The sequence below is a fragment of the Buceros rhinoceros genome, unplaced genomic scaffold (assembly GCF_000710305.1).
Source record: "Buceros rhinoceros silvestris isolate BGI_N320 unplaced genomic scaffold, ASM71030v1 scaffold37151, whole genome shotgun sequence".
NCBI classification, from domain to species: domain Eukaryota; kingdom Metazoa; phylum Chordata; class Aves; order Bucerotiformes; family Bucerotidae; genus Buceros; species Buceros rhinoceros.
Genome location: NW_010396627.1, coordinates 12,573 through 27,750, shown reverse-complemented (window position 1 = coordinate 27,750; position 15,178 = coordinate 12,573). Strand labels below are relative to the sequence as shown.

The 15,178-nt window shown below is 37.4% G+C and overlaps 1 protein-coding gene across 1 annotated transcript in view; it reads left to right on the top strand.

The window, feature by feature from the left end:
- The window catches only part of MKL2 (MKL/myocardin-like 2), a 47,841-nt gene that overhangs the window by 30,066 nt on the left and 2,597 nt on the right, over positions 1-15,178 (top strand). The window contains exons 7-14 of the mRNA XM_010145953.1: positions 37-107; positions 2,519-2,659; positions 4,133-4,380; positions 5,922-6,075; positions 8,098-9,123; positions 10,469-10,624; positions 13,534-13,692; positions 13,997-14,134. Coding sequence (XP_010144255.1) covers positions 37-107; positions 2,519-2,659; positions 4,133-4,380; positions 5,922-6,075; positions 8,098-9,123; positions 10,469-10,624; positions 13,534-13,692; positions 13,997-14,134 — 2,093 coding nt within the window. The remainder of the gene's footprint in view (positions 1-36; positions 108-2,518; positions 2,660-4,132; positions 4,381-5,921; positions 6,076-8,097; positions 9,124-10,468; positions 10,625-13,533; positions 13,693-13,996; positions 14,135-15,178) is intronic.

Sequence of the window (15,178 nt, the reverse complement as noted above, 5' to 3'; positions counted from 1 at the left end):
TCCGGCCACCCAGCCAAGAATCACAGTCTTCAGCAGCTTCCCCCAGTGAGCCAAAACCAAGCGACTCACCATCACCAGTAACACCAAATGCTACTACATCAACACAGGTAAAGTTTGTACGTGTTGAAACAAAATCTTCGCAGTATGTTTTCTGGTCTGGCACTATAGAAATGGGACATAGTTTCACATGGAATGAATACATCTGCTGTTGCAAAGGAGTGTCTGGGGCTTCATTTTCTGTTTGGGATTGTATAGACTAGAACCCTGGCTTGGCTCTTGGCAATGATTAAATTCCCATAGACTGTAGTAAAGCCATAAATTCAGTGAAAAATCATTATAGCCTGTAGATCATGTACCGCTTTCCCAGAAGTTGTTTCAAAGGTTGTAGCCACGGTTCACTCCAGCTGGTATCGATTACTTAATGTCTGTCTTCATTCTGGGCAAGGTCTTGAACTAGTGCTCTGCAGGAGTAGATTTGGGGACATTCTTGACATTAGAATGGGTCACGTAACAAATGTTGGAAGGCACAGTCAGCAGGGAGTTGGATTGTTGTTATGCAGAAAGATCTGGTTGATAAGGCTTGTAGGATAGAAATGGAATTGCAATAGAATGGAATAGTTCTTAAAAAAAACCCCCACACCACCTCTTCTTCCCAAGTAAAAGAAATGTGAAACCCTGGGGACCCTGACTCAAGAGAAAGCTGCGGAGGAAAGACAGTTGGGGTGCGGTAGTCAGCAGTGAAGTGACTGAGCTACTGTGTACTTCCTCTGTAAAACTGCAAGTATGTCAGAAGTGATGATTCTGAGATCTCTTTATGTACAGACTGTATCCCATCAGAGGGATATTCACTACAGAATGAAATAGGTTTTAAATCAGAAGCAATTTCAGCACAGAAAAAAATGGATATTACGAAGTTAAGCTCAGTGAGGTTTGGTTATTATGTAGGAAGGCTTCTGGGAATTTTCTGGCAGGCGTAGTGGTGCCAGGAAAAGAGTAATAATAAAAAAGTTCTAAGCCTACGTGGAATTTCTTAAGTTTATAGAAGAAATTACACACATGATGTTGTAACAGCAAGGGAACAAACTCTACTAGTAAAGTTCAGGTTAATGGGTTGTACCTACCCAGCAATGTAGTTGTGCTGGCAGTCAAATACAGATCCTAGCACAGAGGTGTGGTTGCCATGAAAATACATCTGCTCTGCTGCTGCATGATCATTCTGAAACAAGAAGTTTGTTTTCCTATGTTGATGTTTGACCTTCATGGCTGTTCTGACAGTACTAGTATGGGTGGTAAGATTCTCCTTGTGTACACAAGATTCTGACTTCAGAGACAGAAAGTAGTGAAGGTCTCAGTTTTATAGTAATAAAGCAGTGTAACTTCAGAGGTTGCTTCAGGATACATGTAGTGTGTCTAGGGTCAAATTTTAATGTTGCTTCAAGCAGAGTAATAACCAATGATGGTATCTCTGCTAACAACGCATTCCATTCTTGTTTTTAACCTTTACCTCTCCTTTTATTTATAATTAATAAATTTTTGAACTATTTTTCTGTACTTAGTTGCATATAAAAATACGGAAATTAGTTATATTCCTAAAATCAGTAATTCTTTGTTTCCAGAAGCCTTCATATATGAAAGCTACTAACACTAACAAGAAAGTAAATTGATTTAATATATTTTCCTCTAATTCTGACTGACTACCTTGAAGAGAAGATTTCTTTTTTTATCCTTATGCCTGGAGCAAAAATACTTTAATGATAGCTGTCAGTTCTAGAAAAATTTTGCAATTACTAAGTTAAGAACGGGCATCAATTAGTTAATCTGATTCTGGGCTACCAACCAGAGATGAATACATGTTAGGAGCAGTTTAAGTAAAGTGTTCCTGACTTAAATAGGTGAGGTAACTTCTTAAGGTCCTTTCAGCTTTTTTCTGTGATTTTGTTAGAGATACAGAAAGAAAATGTTTTCATGGTATTTCATCATTTGTTTTCATGCATGTTAAAAGGAGAAAAGAATTCTGCAAATTAAAACAGCAGCGTAAAGGTTATGAAAACAAAGCCCTCCCTGAGGGTTTTTCTTTTGTATATTTTTATAAATCCCTTTTGGCTGTCATTCTTTTTACCTGCAGAAAAATCAACACTAACAATTATAAAAATGCTAATGTTGGGAAAACATTTATTATGATACATTACAAAAATGTATATTAAAATCAATTACTGTTTTGCTTTGGTGAAACGAGAAGTAAATCTGGTTTAGTAAAGCCAGATTTTGGATACATGTACATGCAGTAGTTAAAATGCAAACTTAAGAAGTCATGGTAAGAAACCAGTTTATCTTATTTGCTATATATGAAGGGTGCCAAATCGTACATGAAAGTCCTGTTTTCGACATTCCTCCTAAAAATATTTTGTGAATTTGACATGATAGTAAATTGTCTTAACCTTTTCATTTTTTTTTTCAGTTATTCAGATGGTGGATGTTTTTAATGTTTCTCTTTTTCCTTATATTTTTTTAATATTAGTATCCACCTTTAACCTCTCCAGTTCCCGAATTTCTCAAAACTCCCTCTACAATCGAACAGCACATTACACGCTCTACTGCTACAACCACCCTGACCACAAGTACTGTATCTGCAGCAAAGCCTGGGCCAACGTTAGTAAAGGTAGGTGTCTGTAATAATGGCATTTGAGAACTATGTTCTTAATCTATGTTCTTTTCCAACACTATATTTAATGAAAAAATACATTAGTAATGTTACAGTGCCTATAACTATCAACAACTTATATTAATGATCAGGAGAACATACTGGGTTGTCGACTCAAAGCTTTTGTATGCTCAGATCAACCATTAACACTTGTAGGGCCTGGCTTATACTTTCAAGAGGTCCTTACAGTACAGCTGACAAAAGTTTTCAGGCAGAATTATGCATTACACTGCAGTGGAAGTTTTTAAGAAATAAGGACAATAGATTTTTGCAATACTGAGTTTCTACTTTTTACTGGTGAAATTAATCTCTTCTAATCTAGTTTTATATGGAGAATAATTTAATAGGAACAGAGACAACCACAATCATAGTCTGCCTGTAACCAAACTACTACTGAACAGCATTGCTCCTTTTCCACAACTATTTTTCTTCATGTATTGTGTAAGCAGAACGTGCTGTGTGAGAGAAGTTACTGTATCCTTGCATTTGAATATCAGAAGAACAAGTCTCTTCTACAGTGACCTAGCTTGCAGCATAAAAAACTTCTTCAAATACAATTAGAGAGGGGGTTGTGTTAGAAGATGTTTCTAATATTTCAGCAACTTTGCCAGAGGTCTTCAGCTGTGTAATGATAATATGTATGTAGTCTTCTACTAACTACATGAAATTAATTCTGGGTTAAATTCACAAGGGTGACATCTAATAGTCAATTTCTAGTAGAAACGTGGCTATATCCAGTGAAATCACTGGACTTGTACCAGCTTACCTAATGCGGGACCTTAATGACAGATTCAGATATCACCCAAAACAGGCTGTCTGTGTAACAGCTGTGCATGGACCAACACAGGATTTCTGCTCTGATACTTTATGTATGACTAGGTAACTGCCTTGCTCACTCAAAAGAATTTCAAAGAGCCTGTAAAGGAAGAGAGTTTTACCATGTGTGCATATAAAATGATACTGCTGAAAGTTTCGTAAGAGTAATCCTGTAATTTATAGGACTGTCTGTTCCATGCTTTTAACCTAGAGCTGTAACTACTTCTGACCTTCAGATGTTTACAGATGGACTTTAAGATACTAGCTTTTACTTTGACAAAGTGCTAAGTGGCTTTGAACTTACCTGTTTAAGAACGTCTCTTTGCCATGACAAGTCATGACTAGCAGAATCCCTTAGCTTCATCTGTGCCATCTAATAAAAAAGTATTCACAACCTGACTGGATGACCCCTTCTTGTGCACAGTATAAGCCAGCTGGAGTATGGCAGCCTTTGAAGGATGGTAAGCGATCCTTTGGACAGGTTTGCAGGGATAATTGTATTCTGCAACTCTGCAGTAAATGAGCTCCTGTATGCTTTATCATTGTACCTTGCATAACTGCTTGTAAATGAGATGTCTTGTTTTAGTTGTTTCAATCTTTTCCATCTATAAACAGCAAAGCCACCCAAAGAACCCAAATGATAAGCATCGGAGCAAGAAATGTAAAGAACCTAAGCCAAGGGTGAAAAAATTGAAGTATCATCAATATATTCCACCTGATCAGAAAGGTGAGAAAAATGAGCCACAGATGGACTCCAACTATGCTCGTCTGCTACAACAGCAGCAGCTGTTCTTGCAGCTGCAGATCCTGAGCCAACAGCAACAACACTACAACTACCAGACAATTCTGCCTGCACCGCTTAAGTATGTGAAGCATTGTTTGTGTCCTTCAGATATATACACATCAATTACAGACCTTATGCTTTAGAAGTAAATGTGTTTTGTAAATGTTAAGAGACAGTTGGAATGCAAGAAAACTTAGGACGTGCATCACTATGGGCATTATTTGCCTTATTTAACAAGGTGATGAGGTGGTTCTCTTGTTAAAATACTCCTGAAGTCTGAGAAGACTTTAGGTGGTCCTAGTTATTTTTGTGTGACATGGAAACAGAAATTCTTACCTGTCAGATGCATTTTTTCTGACTAGATTAATATTTGAAACTCAAAAGCATTTACTTGAGAGCAGGAAAGTTTCGACACCATTTTCACTCAAACATGACATAGGTAGGCAGAGCAGGAGAGAAGCTTACAAAAGCTTTTACAAAGACACATGCTATTGTTGTGTTTTTCTTATCTTTTTACATCAGTTTCACAGACCACTTTTTTTGCAGTTTACAAATAAGTAACAGCTATTTTAAATTAGGTTAAATTTGTATATTGTTTGTAGCCTCATCTCTAATACTTATATGAGTTCCTCATAAGTTATCTTTAGCACTTTTTACTTTCTGATTTATAGGTAGAAGCAGTTAGAAAAATTAATCTTCAAAGAGTTGCCAGCACGTTATACAGAATGAGGAGCTATGTGCAGAGTTTCACTTTTAGCATCTAAGACCAGTCTTTTCCTAGAAGTGCTTACAGTGTGACATGCCACAGACAAACAACCCTAAATTCAAATTACTTTCAACTGTTTTTTTTTTTTTTTTATTAGTTTTCACCGAGTTATTTTTCCCCAGCAAGTGAGGCTAGGAAAGTTAAAGATGCCATCTGTAGTTATATTTATAATTACCATGTCTCCTAACATTTGGACTAGTGATGTTTCTGCCTGCTTACCCACGCTTCTTATGTTCCATTTACTGACATTTCAGAAACATTTCTTCATAAATCAGTGGTATGAAATAAAAGAGCTGAGTTATGGTACCTAATGTAAATGATGGCATTTTAATTTTTTTTTACAATTTAGTTGAGATTCTTGTATGGGATTCTTCTTACGAGTATAGCTGATAAAAATGCATTACCTTAAGAGCAAACTGCCTTCACGTCGGTCCTTATTATGAACACTGGACATTTATGTAGGGTTGATACACAGCTCAGTATTTTCAGGTTTTTACTGATGATAAACAAAAAAATAACTAGTTGCCCCAGCTGGTGAGTAATCTGTACAAACTGATTCTGTAGGCTGTAGTACCCTTCCGGGATGCCATGACAATAACAAGAACTATGAAGCATAAATTAGTATCCTTAACTGAGAAGAACGTAAAATAGCAACATACTGCTGTTTTCTTCTCTGGGCTGTTTTACTAAAAACATTTAATGGTAATATTTTATGTTAAATATGTATTTGTAAAAACAATTAATTTGTTCATTAACTTGACAGACACTAGATTCAGCATCAGATTATTTGATTGAAAACAATATATATTTAGCATTGACATTATTATTATCCCCTTTTTTCTTATCACTTGAAGGCCACTGAACGACAAACAGAGTAACAACGGGAATACGCCACTGAATACTCTCAACAACAGTACACCAACATCAGCTGCCAGTTCACCAAGACAGAACAGTAGTATTGCTAGCCGGAAACCAGGACCTCTACCTTCAAGCTTGGATGACTTGAAGGTAAAAAATAAGAGGAATTTTATCATTGCTGCACATCGCTATAGGTCATAACGTGCAAATTGTTATTATCAAGAATATGCCTGGATATTATTTACCAATGGAAACTGACAACCTTATTCTGTAACAGTTAGTAGAAAAAAACAAAGTTTTCATACACAACTTCTGCACTTAGGTATTTGTTTGATTTAGCCGCCTCACATGCATATGTTTTAGAAATGACATTACTGGCCCAAATAAATAGAAGAGGAGGAATAAATTAAAAGATGCTGTAATAATTACATATTCAGAGAGGTCACTGATATAAAGCCAATATGACTAGTAAAAGTAAAATACTATACTAGTAAATAACACTAGTAAAAGAGAACAGAAAATAAGATGTCTTCAATACATTATCTGAAAATGAACACTGAATTTCATAAAAGCACCTTGAAGTTATAAATAACTGCGTAAACTCTGTTTAAACTGTAATATGAAGGCATTTCGTAGGATCTTCTTCCTTCAGAAATACAATAACAGGAAATAATACTGTGAGGGACCTAATGACAATGAATCTGAAGAAGCTTGAGGGGATTTAGATTCAGATCCTGGTAACTACATGAATGTGCCAAGCCTGAGCGGAGCCTAGGGACATCTAGTGGGCACTTCGTTCATTTTCCTCTAGCGAGGTGTCAGGTTTCCGAGGGATGGGAGTAAGTAATTTTTAGACTTGAAGGGATAAAAAAAGAGGTTTTGGAATATCAGATTCTCAAGATATTAAAAGATTGGCGTAAACTATTAAACAAGTCTATAAAAAGCAATTCAAACAACAGTGTTTCAAATAAGCTTTTTAAAGAAGCTTATAAAGAAATAAGCTTTTAAAGTTATCAACTACTAACTTTTTAAGTTAAGTTACTATCTGAATTTGTGCTTTGCAGTGATTAAAGCTGTTCAGTTACCCGTTTCTGCGTAACTGATTCCTGCTAATGTGGTAGCAGTAACATAAGCCATACTTGCAGACCTGCTGGTGGTGGTTTTTACACTGAATCATCTAAATCAGTTCTGATGAAGAATTCAAAAATGTATTATTGAAAAACAGAAAAGTTGGAACATACACTTAAGCAAGTGTAGAAGATGCCAGACTGAGGGAAACAGCTAATAATCATTGTTAGATAGACAGTTATTTAACATTAAATTGCTGTGGTTCTTAAGAGATGTTAAATGGATTGCTGTGACTTTTCAACTTTCTGAATCATGAAGTATCATTTCATTTAAAATTCTAGACTTGCAAAGTACTGAAATATTACTGAGGTCACTACCTTTTATGCTTTTAGAGGTAGTTCTAACATACATGTAGCCCAAACACTACCGTTAGATGTGGTGTATGTGTATCTTAACCAGAAGCCATTCATTATCACATTTAATTGATATTCTAAAGCACAGAATTAATTTACACTCAATATTTGCACTTCACTTTGTAAGCTTACTGGAAAATCGAGAACATTTTTCTATCAGAAATCAGATGAATTTTGATTGCTAATACTTTTTATATTTGTAAAAGAAGCCCAGATGGCATATAGCTGTAGCTGTTTGATTGCTAATTAGAGAGAGAGCCTTTTGTGTTTGATGGGTCTATTGCATCATCCAGCTGACCTGCTGAAGTTCTCAGATGTATCTGTCTTGATCCTAGTGTTCAGTGCTTTTATCTCCACTGCTGCCATGGTCTACGTTTGCTTCAGAATTTTTTAGCCCAGAACTGGAGCTGTACAATCATTTTCCCAGTTTGAATATTTATGAAAAATCAGCATAAGTTTTCTACTATTTCTTGTAAAACAACTGGATACTAATAAAGTTCCTGCCACTTAAACAGTGAAAGTAAGTAACTGGTCATGGAACTGTGCTTATGGATCATGCAGAACGCAGAGGTGTAGTAAGTAGCAAATATGCTGAAAAATAATTTTTCTTATTAAGATATAATAAAGTAGAATCTATGTAAATAAGGTTGGGGTTTGGTTTTTTTTACTATCATGGTGTATTTTATTTCAGGTAGCAGAGCTTAAAATGGAGTTGAAATTGAGGGGATTACCAGTGTCTGGAACAAAAACAGATCTTATTGAGCGTCTGAAACCCTATCAAGATCTTAGTAACAATGGGGTTGCGACTAGTAGCTCTGTTACAGTAACCACTTCTACTGGGGCCACAGGTAACACTGGGGAAGTGACTGTGGCGTTTCCTGTCGCAACACTAAATAAACCAGTGGCTAATACAATATCCAACCTTCCTCCAGAAAAAACATCTACTGGACCTGGCTGCAAAGTAGTAAATAGTGAAACCATTAGCTCTCCTTTGCCTATATCTCCCTCTCCTTCAGAACAGTCTAGTCTAAGCACAGATGATACTAGTATGGCGGATACCTTCACAGAAATGATGACCATGATGTCACCATCCCAGTTCTTAAGTTCTTCACCACTCAGAGCAAATATGAGTGATGATAATCAGAGTCGCAGTAGTGGAAGCATCTCAACCATGGAGTTTGATGTAGCAGAAAAGGACCGCAAGCTTCAAGAAAAAGAAAAGCAGATTGAAGAGCTCAAAAGGAAACTGGAACAAGAGCAAAAACTTGTGGAAGTACTGAAAATGCAGCTTGAGGTTGAAAAACGGGGACAACAGCAACAGTCTCAAACTTCTGGTAACTCAGCTGCTTTGGAACCGAAGCAATTCAGCGCTGCTGTCAAAGATGAAAATGCTCTTACTGACTGCTCTAGTACAAGTCAATCTGTACCTGTAGCTAGTCATTCTTTAGGACAATTGGTATATACTAGTGGCCAGAATCCAGTTGCCAAAAAGGCGGTTGTTATCAAGCAGGAGATACCTATGGCCAAAGCTGAACCTCAGAATGCCATTTCGCAATTTTATGTTAATCCACAGAGGCAGCCGCAAACTGCAGTTGTTGCTCAACCTCAAGCTTTATTAACTACCCAAGGAACTGCACAGCTGCTCCTTCCACTGTCTATCCAGGGACCGAATTCTACCACTGCAGTGCAGCTACCGGTTGGAAATATTAAGCTGCAGGTAACGGTGTTTTTCTTTTTCATCATGTTAACTGCATGGCACTATTTGCATAATTAATATAAACTGATAAATGTACTGCTTGTAAGATTAACTTAAAAATCAGGCGTAGCCTGTTTCTGTTACAGGGAAAAGAGTAGAAAAACTTAAAGAGACAACCTATACTTTCTTCTAGTTCTTGCTTGCTTTCCCAACTTTCGTTCTTTCCTGACAAGTAATTGTCTTACTATGTACTGCCTCCATGCACAGTTGGTTTTGATTTATATCAGCATATAACACCATTTTGTTAACTACAGTTTGTAATAAACAAACCCAGTATTTTATTTTGAGGTATACCTGTTTGCAAAATGTGTTTGAACTTCCTTGTGTGCTGATGGCTCATTGTATTTAAAAATGTTGAGTGTTACATTGTGGAACTCCAGTGGAGTTACAGAAGTATTATCTCTAGATGAGAGGTAGTATCACAGTGAATAAATGCAGCATAAACCAAGACGGGTTATAAATTAAGAGATACAAGAGTAATCTGACCAAGCTGAAACAGTTTAACATGTTGGTCTAAGGCAGAATTAAGCATATGCTTCCCAGTGGCATTATTAGGTCACAGCTAGATGAAATTCCCTGTCACCCACATGGTTATTTTGCTAGCCAAGTATTCTTTCAGCTCCAGCAGGTACTTGGCTGTTGTGGCATGTTGTGGGCCTGGGCTTTGGTGCTCGCATGTGCACCATCACATTTAACAATACTTAATGAGGGCTGTAAAATTCTGACGGGCATGGGCCCCACCGTCCACAATGCAAGAGCTATTCCTGGTAGCTACGCACCCAGACAGATCTTTGTCTAAATCGTTAAAAATTTTTTCCAAAATTCTGTTACAACCCTAGGGAGCTTGTTCTGGTATTTCACTTCACTGATATTGCAGAAAGTTTTCCAACTACTAGCTAAAATTGTCTTTCCCAAGGTTAGACACACTTCTTGCCTTTCAGTGGCCATTAAAAACTGCTATGATCTTAAAAACAACCTTTTCCTTGCATCATCAGTTTTGTTTTTCTGGTTATTCAAACACAGTTCTTATGGTCCTTTCTTACTCGTTATGTGCTCTCTCTCATCATTTTCATAGCTTCCCCCAAGATCCTCTCCAGTTTGTCTTTATCTTCCTTAAACTCTGTTGGCAAAGTAACCACCACTTTTTTGCTGGGAACTCACCAGTACCAAACAGAGTGAAAATGTTCACACAAATCCTCCCCCAATACATGCTGTTGCTATTCTGCATAATTTATCCAATAGATTTTTACATGATGTAATTTACTGTGAATATGAATAATGCAAATATTTTATCTTCATCCTTTAGGCTCAATCACAAGCTGGAATACAGACCCCATCACAAATACCTGCTCCTATTTCTTCCTCTGGCCTGGTCCAGACAGCACCTCAGATGCATACTCCACAATCAAAACAAAATACCATCATGCAGCATGCACTTGGTCAAACCCAACAAGCCAGAAAGGTTTGTGGATAGTAATAAGCATTAAGATACATAGTTGTGTAATCTTATCCTAGGCAGTGCTTTTAGAATCTTTTAAGTATCATCTGCATCATATATATATGATCGAGTCACCTAACATCTCTGTACCATGTTCTTCTGTGTGATACAATGGCCTTCTCTTTTCAAAATTTTAGTCCATGCAGGTCTTTTATTTTTCAGTTGGCAAATAAATATGTAAGGCTAAAGACTTTTTATCTTAATGGTACTCTTACGGCACCATTCTTACGACATTCTTCCTCATGCCTGGCACAAGTGGTATATCAGATAGTTTCTCTTAACTTGCCACGGGCTCAAAATGGAAGATTCTTGTAGGCACTTCTTAAGATAAAGCTTTTACCTATGGCTTCAGGGATTTATTCTTCTAGGAGATAAAAGTGAGTTCCTTTTCTCTCTCCTGCTTTCCTTGTTGATTTCATCCGTAGTTAGGACGCAAGCCATGGACTCAGATACTGAGGACAGCAATTCCAGTGAGTCAAAACCCCATGGTACCTATAATACATCTCTTCCTGGGAATGCAGGGTGATTCAGAAAGAGATCTTTCTTTTCGTCTCTACCCAGCTCTGGTAGCTCTGGAATTTCCCATTCTAAAACAGATGTTCAAGAGCACTGGATACACATCTATGGGTGCCAGTCCAGTCATGTTCATATGGTAACTGATGCCAACCCATCAGCACCAGTCATCACAAAAGAAAAGGCTTTTTCCTCCTTTGAGCCTCTTGCAGCCTGACCTCTATTATTAGGAAATCAGAGATTGGTTTTGGACCTTTACTGCTTCCTTATCAGTGCTATTGACTCTAAGGCTCCTATCACTTAGGACAATAAGGTTTTTTAGGCTGCCCAAAGGAAAGGATAATTCAGAAACAACTGAGATTTCAAGATGAAGAAGGTAATTTTTTATGGTATGTTATGTAACTGTTACGAAATATGTTGGCCTTCAAAGATTATATTTCAGTTTACAAAAGTGCATCATAAAACCCGTGTTCTGATATGGTTTGGGACTTGTACTGGACCTGTGTCCTCTAATCTGCTTCTGCTAAGGCTCTTGTTCCTGGTAAGAATTTATCTTAAAGATGTACGATTATGCCCTGTCGTTCTCTAGACAGCTGGCTAATAAAGGGGAACACAGATAAATAAGCATCATCACTCTTCATCATTGAACTGCTTGTTCAATCTGTTTAATTGAGGTTATCGTACAGAAGTTAAAACCAACATGTATCCAAAACGCAGATTTCATCCAGGTTCTCCAGGATTTGGTGAGGGGGTAATCTTACCTTGTTAATTTGACAGGTCCCCTGAGGAAATTTTCCAGTCATCCTGAAGCATGTAAACGTGCTAGAGATTAGCAGTTTGCTTTCTTTGCTGTCTAGAAGTTTCTTGAAATGATTGCAGGAGATAACAAAGAATTGCACCCTGTGGTCTTTCCACCTATTCAGTTGTCATGGTTACACAGTTGCCGGCAGACTTCAGCCTGTATCTGGCAGTCCTGGAGCTGAACAGCCTGCCTACTCTAGCTGTTTTCCACGTGCATCTACTGCCATCTTTTACGCAGAAAACCAGGCAGCGTAATTGCACTCTTTTTCACATCAAAATGTAAAATACTGATGTGATACAGTAGATCAGGACAGTCTTCATGCATTCACCATTAGATCTGCCTGTCTGCCATTTGCATTTTCACAAGGCTTGGGTATTTCAGCAGGCAGATTGAGCTAATGAACTGTGGGTGAGTAATGCTGCTTCCTAATTTAACACTTTTTAGTGAAGCTGGTCCTCCTAATAGTGATCACCTCCATAAATAGTTGTTTTCCAGAACTGGTTTCCCTTGAATCCATCTACACTTCCGCAGGTAGCTCTGATTTTTAGGCAAACCAGCTGATTATTCCATTTATTTTCTTCTATGCACTTCAGATGCCTCTTCACATTCTTGCTACCACATGGCTCTTGTTCTTCAACTCACCTAGTAATAAGGAGACATCTTCACAGCCAGTCACCTCAGAGGTAGACATCTGGAAAGTACAACAGTCTTCACACGATCACACAGATAATCCAGGTGGCTAACAAAAACAGTATTAAACCTCTCACAGCAGAATTAATCTGGTATTGAGACTGTACTCTGCAAAGCTTATTCTAGCTTTATCTCCATCCCCAATCTAAGATTTGTCACACCTTTGTCATAAAGGTATCTGGGAGTGACAGTAAATTTAAATGAAAGTCTTATGACTCCTACATTCATACCTCCTCTTCCTCTCCTTTTAAGTTAAAACTGTGAGAAGTAGGATACTGCTTGGAATCACGTGCAATGACTGCATGGACTATCACTTGTAGAAATGCAAAGGTTATATACCAGTAACCAAAGTTACAGTTGATACCCAAGTTTATCAGTTATGTCTTTTGCTTCTCCCTCACCACTCACAGACTACTCGCAGTTCTAATTTCTGGAGAAATTAGAATTATATGGCACAAACCAAACCATTCTCCTTTAAAACAGGCAGCATAGGACAAGCGTAGGTACATATACTAGTTTCTACCAGGCCAGAAATAAGTTCATTTTATTGACTAGGTAGGGAAATCATGCATACTCTCTTCCAAATGAATGGCAGAAAATTTGTATTGTATTTTCCTCGTGCTTCCTGGAAAATTGCAAGAAAGTATTTTAGTTATCAGTGATGAATGTGAAAGCATGTCACAGCACAGAGTTTCTTTCAAGGAGTAATTGTTCTAGATTTATGAAAAATCAGTAAAAATAACATTCCATTAATGGAGAACTTAAGCAAGCATTTTAAAAAAAAGTCGTTAAGGTAATTTAACCAGTGTGTGGGGTTTTTTTTTTTTAAATCCTGACAACCTAAGACTGATATATTTATCCTTTACAGGTTTTTCCTCCTACCACATCAAACACAGTATTTTCCTATCAGACTGCACCAGTTACAACACCTTCACAATCTTTTATTAATAAAACATCAAACTCTAACATTCACACTGGCGGGAATCAGGTCCCCTCTGTGCAGAATGGACCTGCTACTCCTAATAAGGTAAGATCAGCCCAACAATGTTCCATAAGGTTTAATTTTATATTATTGTTCTTAAATAATACGTGACTGTGTATATAGGGCAGTTCACTCAAAGAGGAAGAATGTTTTGTAGATTTTTAATAATGCATATGTGTATGTATGTGTGAGAAAGAGGGAAATAAACTATTATTTTATCCCTCTGATTACCTATGCTATTTTTAAATACACAGATTGGTACAACAAAATAGGATAATCTGTAGGACTTGATATGTCTTGTATTTACTAAAATGTATTGTTTAGTCATTTTTTTGTTATTTCCACACAGCCTGGCTCTCCATCTCAAGCGCAGCCTTACATTGTTCAGCAGTCCCTCTTCAGCAATACAGTATCCAAGACAAAAGATCCTCCTCGTTATGAAGAGGCCATAAAACAGACCCGCAATATTCAGACATCACACCGTGAGGTAGTTATTTTCTCTATTAAAAGCCTTTTTTGTCTTTAGAATTGTCAAAGCCATTGCTTATTTAGTTTTTTTGCTGGGTTCCATATTTTCTAACATACCACATTAATATTTTATAACTGTGTTTAACTACAAGACTCCTGTTTTACAAGACTCCAGTTTACTGTGATACTCTTCCTGTTGGAGAAAAGTTGCAAACAAAACTAATGAGCATCCTTTACCTCACACATTACAGAACTATCCGAAAAGATACAACCTTGTAGTGACTTAGTATTGGTTGCTGGTTTGGTGGTGACAGACACTCAGGCAGAGGCATGGCTATCTAATGCCATTTCATGTTGTTCCTGGCATGTGTGAGACATCCTCACAGTGAGGCACACATGCCGCCTTACATTACTACCAGTTAGCAAAGTGCCTCTCCTGTGGCCTCTTTTCAGGAGCTAAATCTCCTGAGGACGAGTTACTTCCCATGTCCAGAGTATAACCAGTGTTCTAAGTCACTGTTTTAGTTTTGAGACCATCATCACTTTTCCTAGATTGTTGGGTTTGTTGGGGGTTTGTTACCTTTCACTTAAGGTTCAGATATTCAGGAGATGGCTGTTTAAAACAAACAGATAAACAGTTGATGAAAGCTCCCCCCTTCTCCTCTCCCCTTTAAAAAGGAAAATAACACGAATCTACAAATTGGAAAAGAACCCAATATACCTAACAAAATGTATCTTACATGATGGCTATTCACAGGGTATCTCTGAGAGAAAGCAGTTCAGGCTGCACCCTCCAAAGTCCTGCAGTTACTCCAAATACTTAGCCTGGTACAAAAGAGGGTTAGTAATTCTTCGTATCCCTAGTTTTCTGCACCTCTCTCTGGGTTGCCTTCATGAAATCTTTGTCTTGCTTTTCAGATATTTTCCCCTATTCCTTTGTACTGAAACCAACCCAGAGGGATTACAAGTGTCTCTCCAAACTATTTCTTTGTTTTCTAGATTGACAGTTACATATGAAGAATTTTAGTCTTGATCTAGGTTAGTACAATACAGGCTTGGGAAA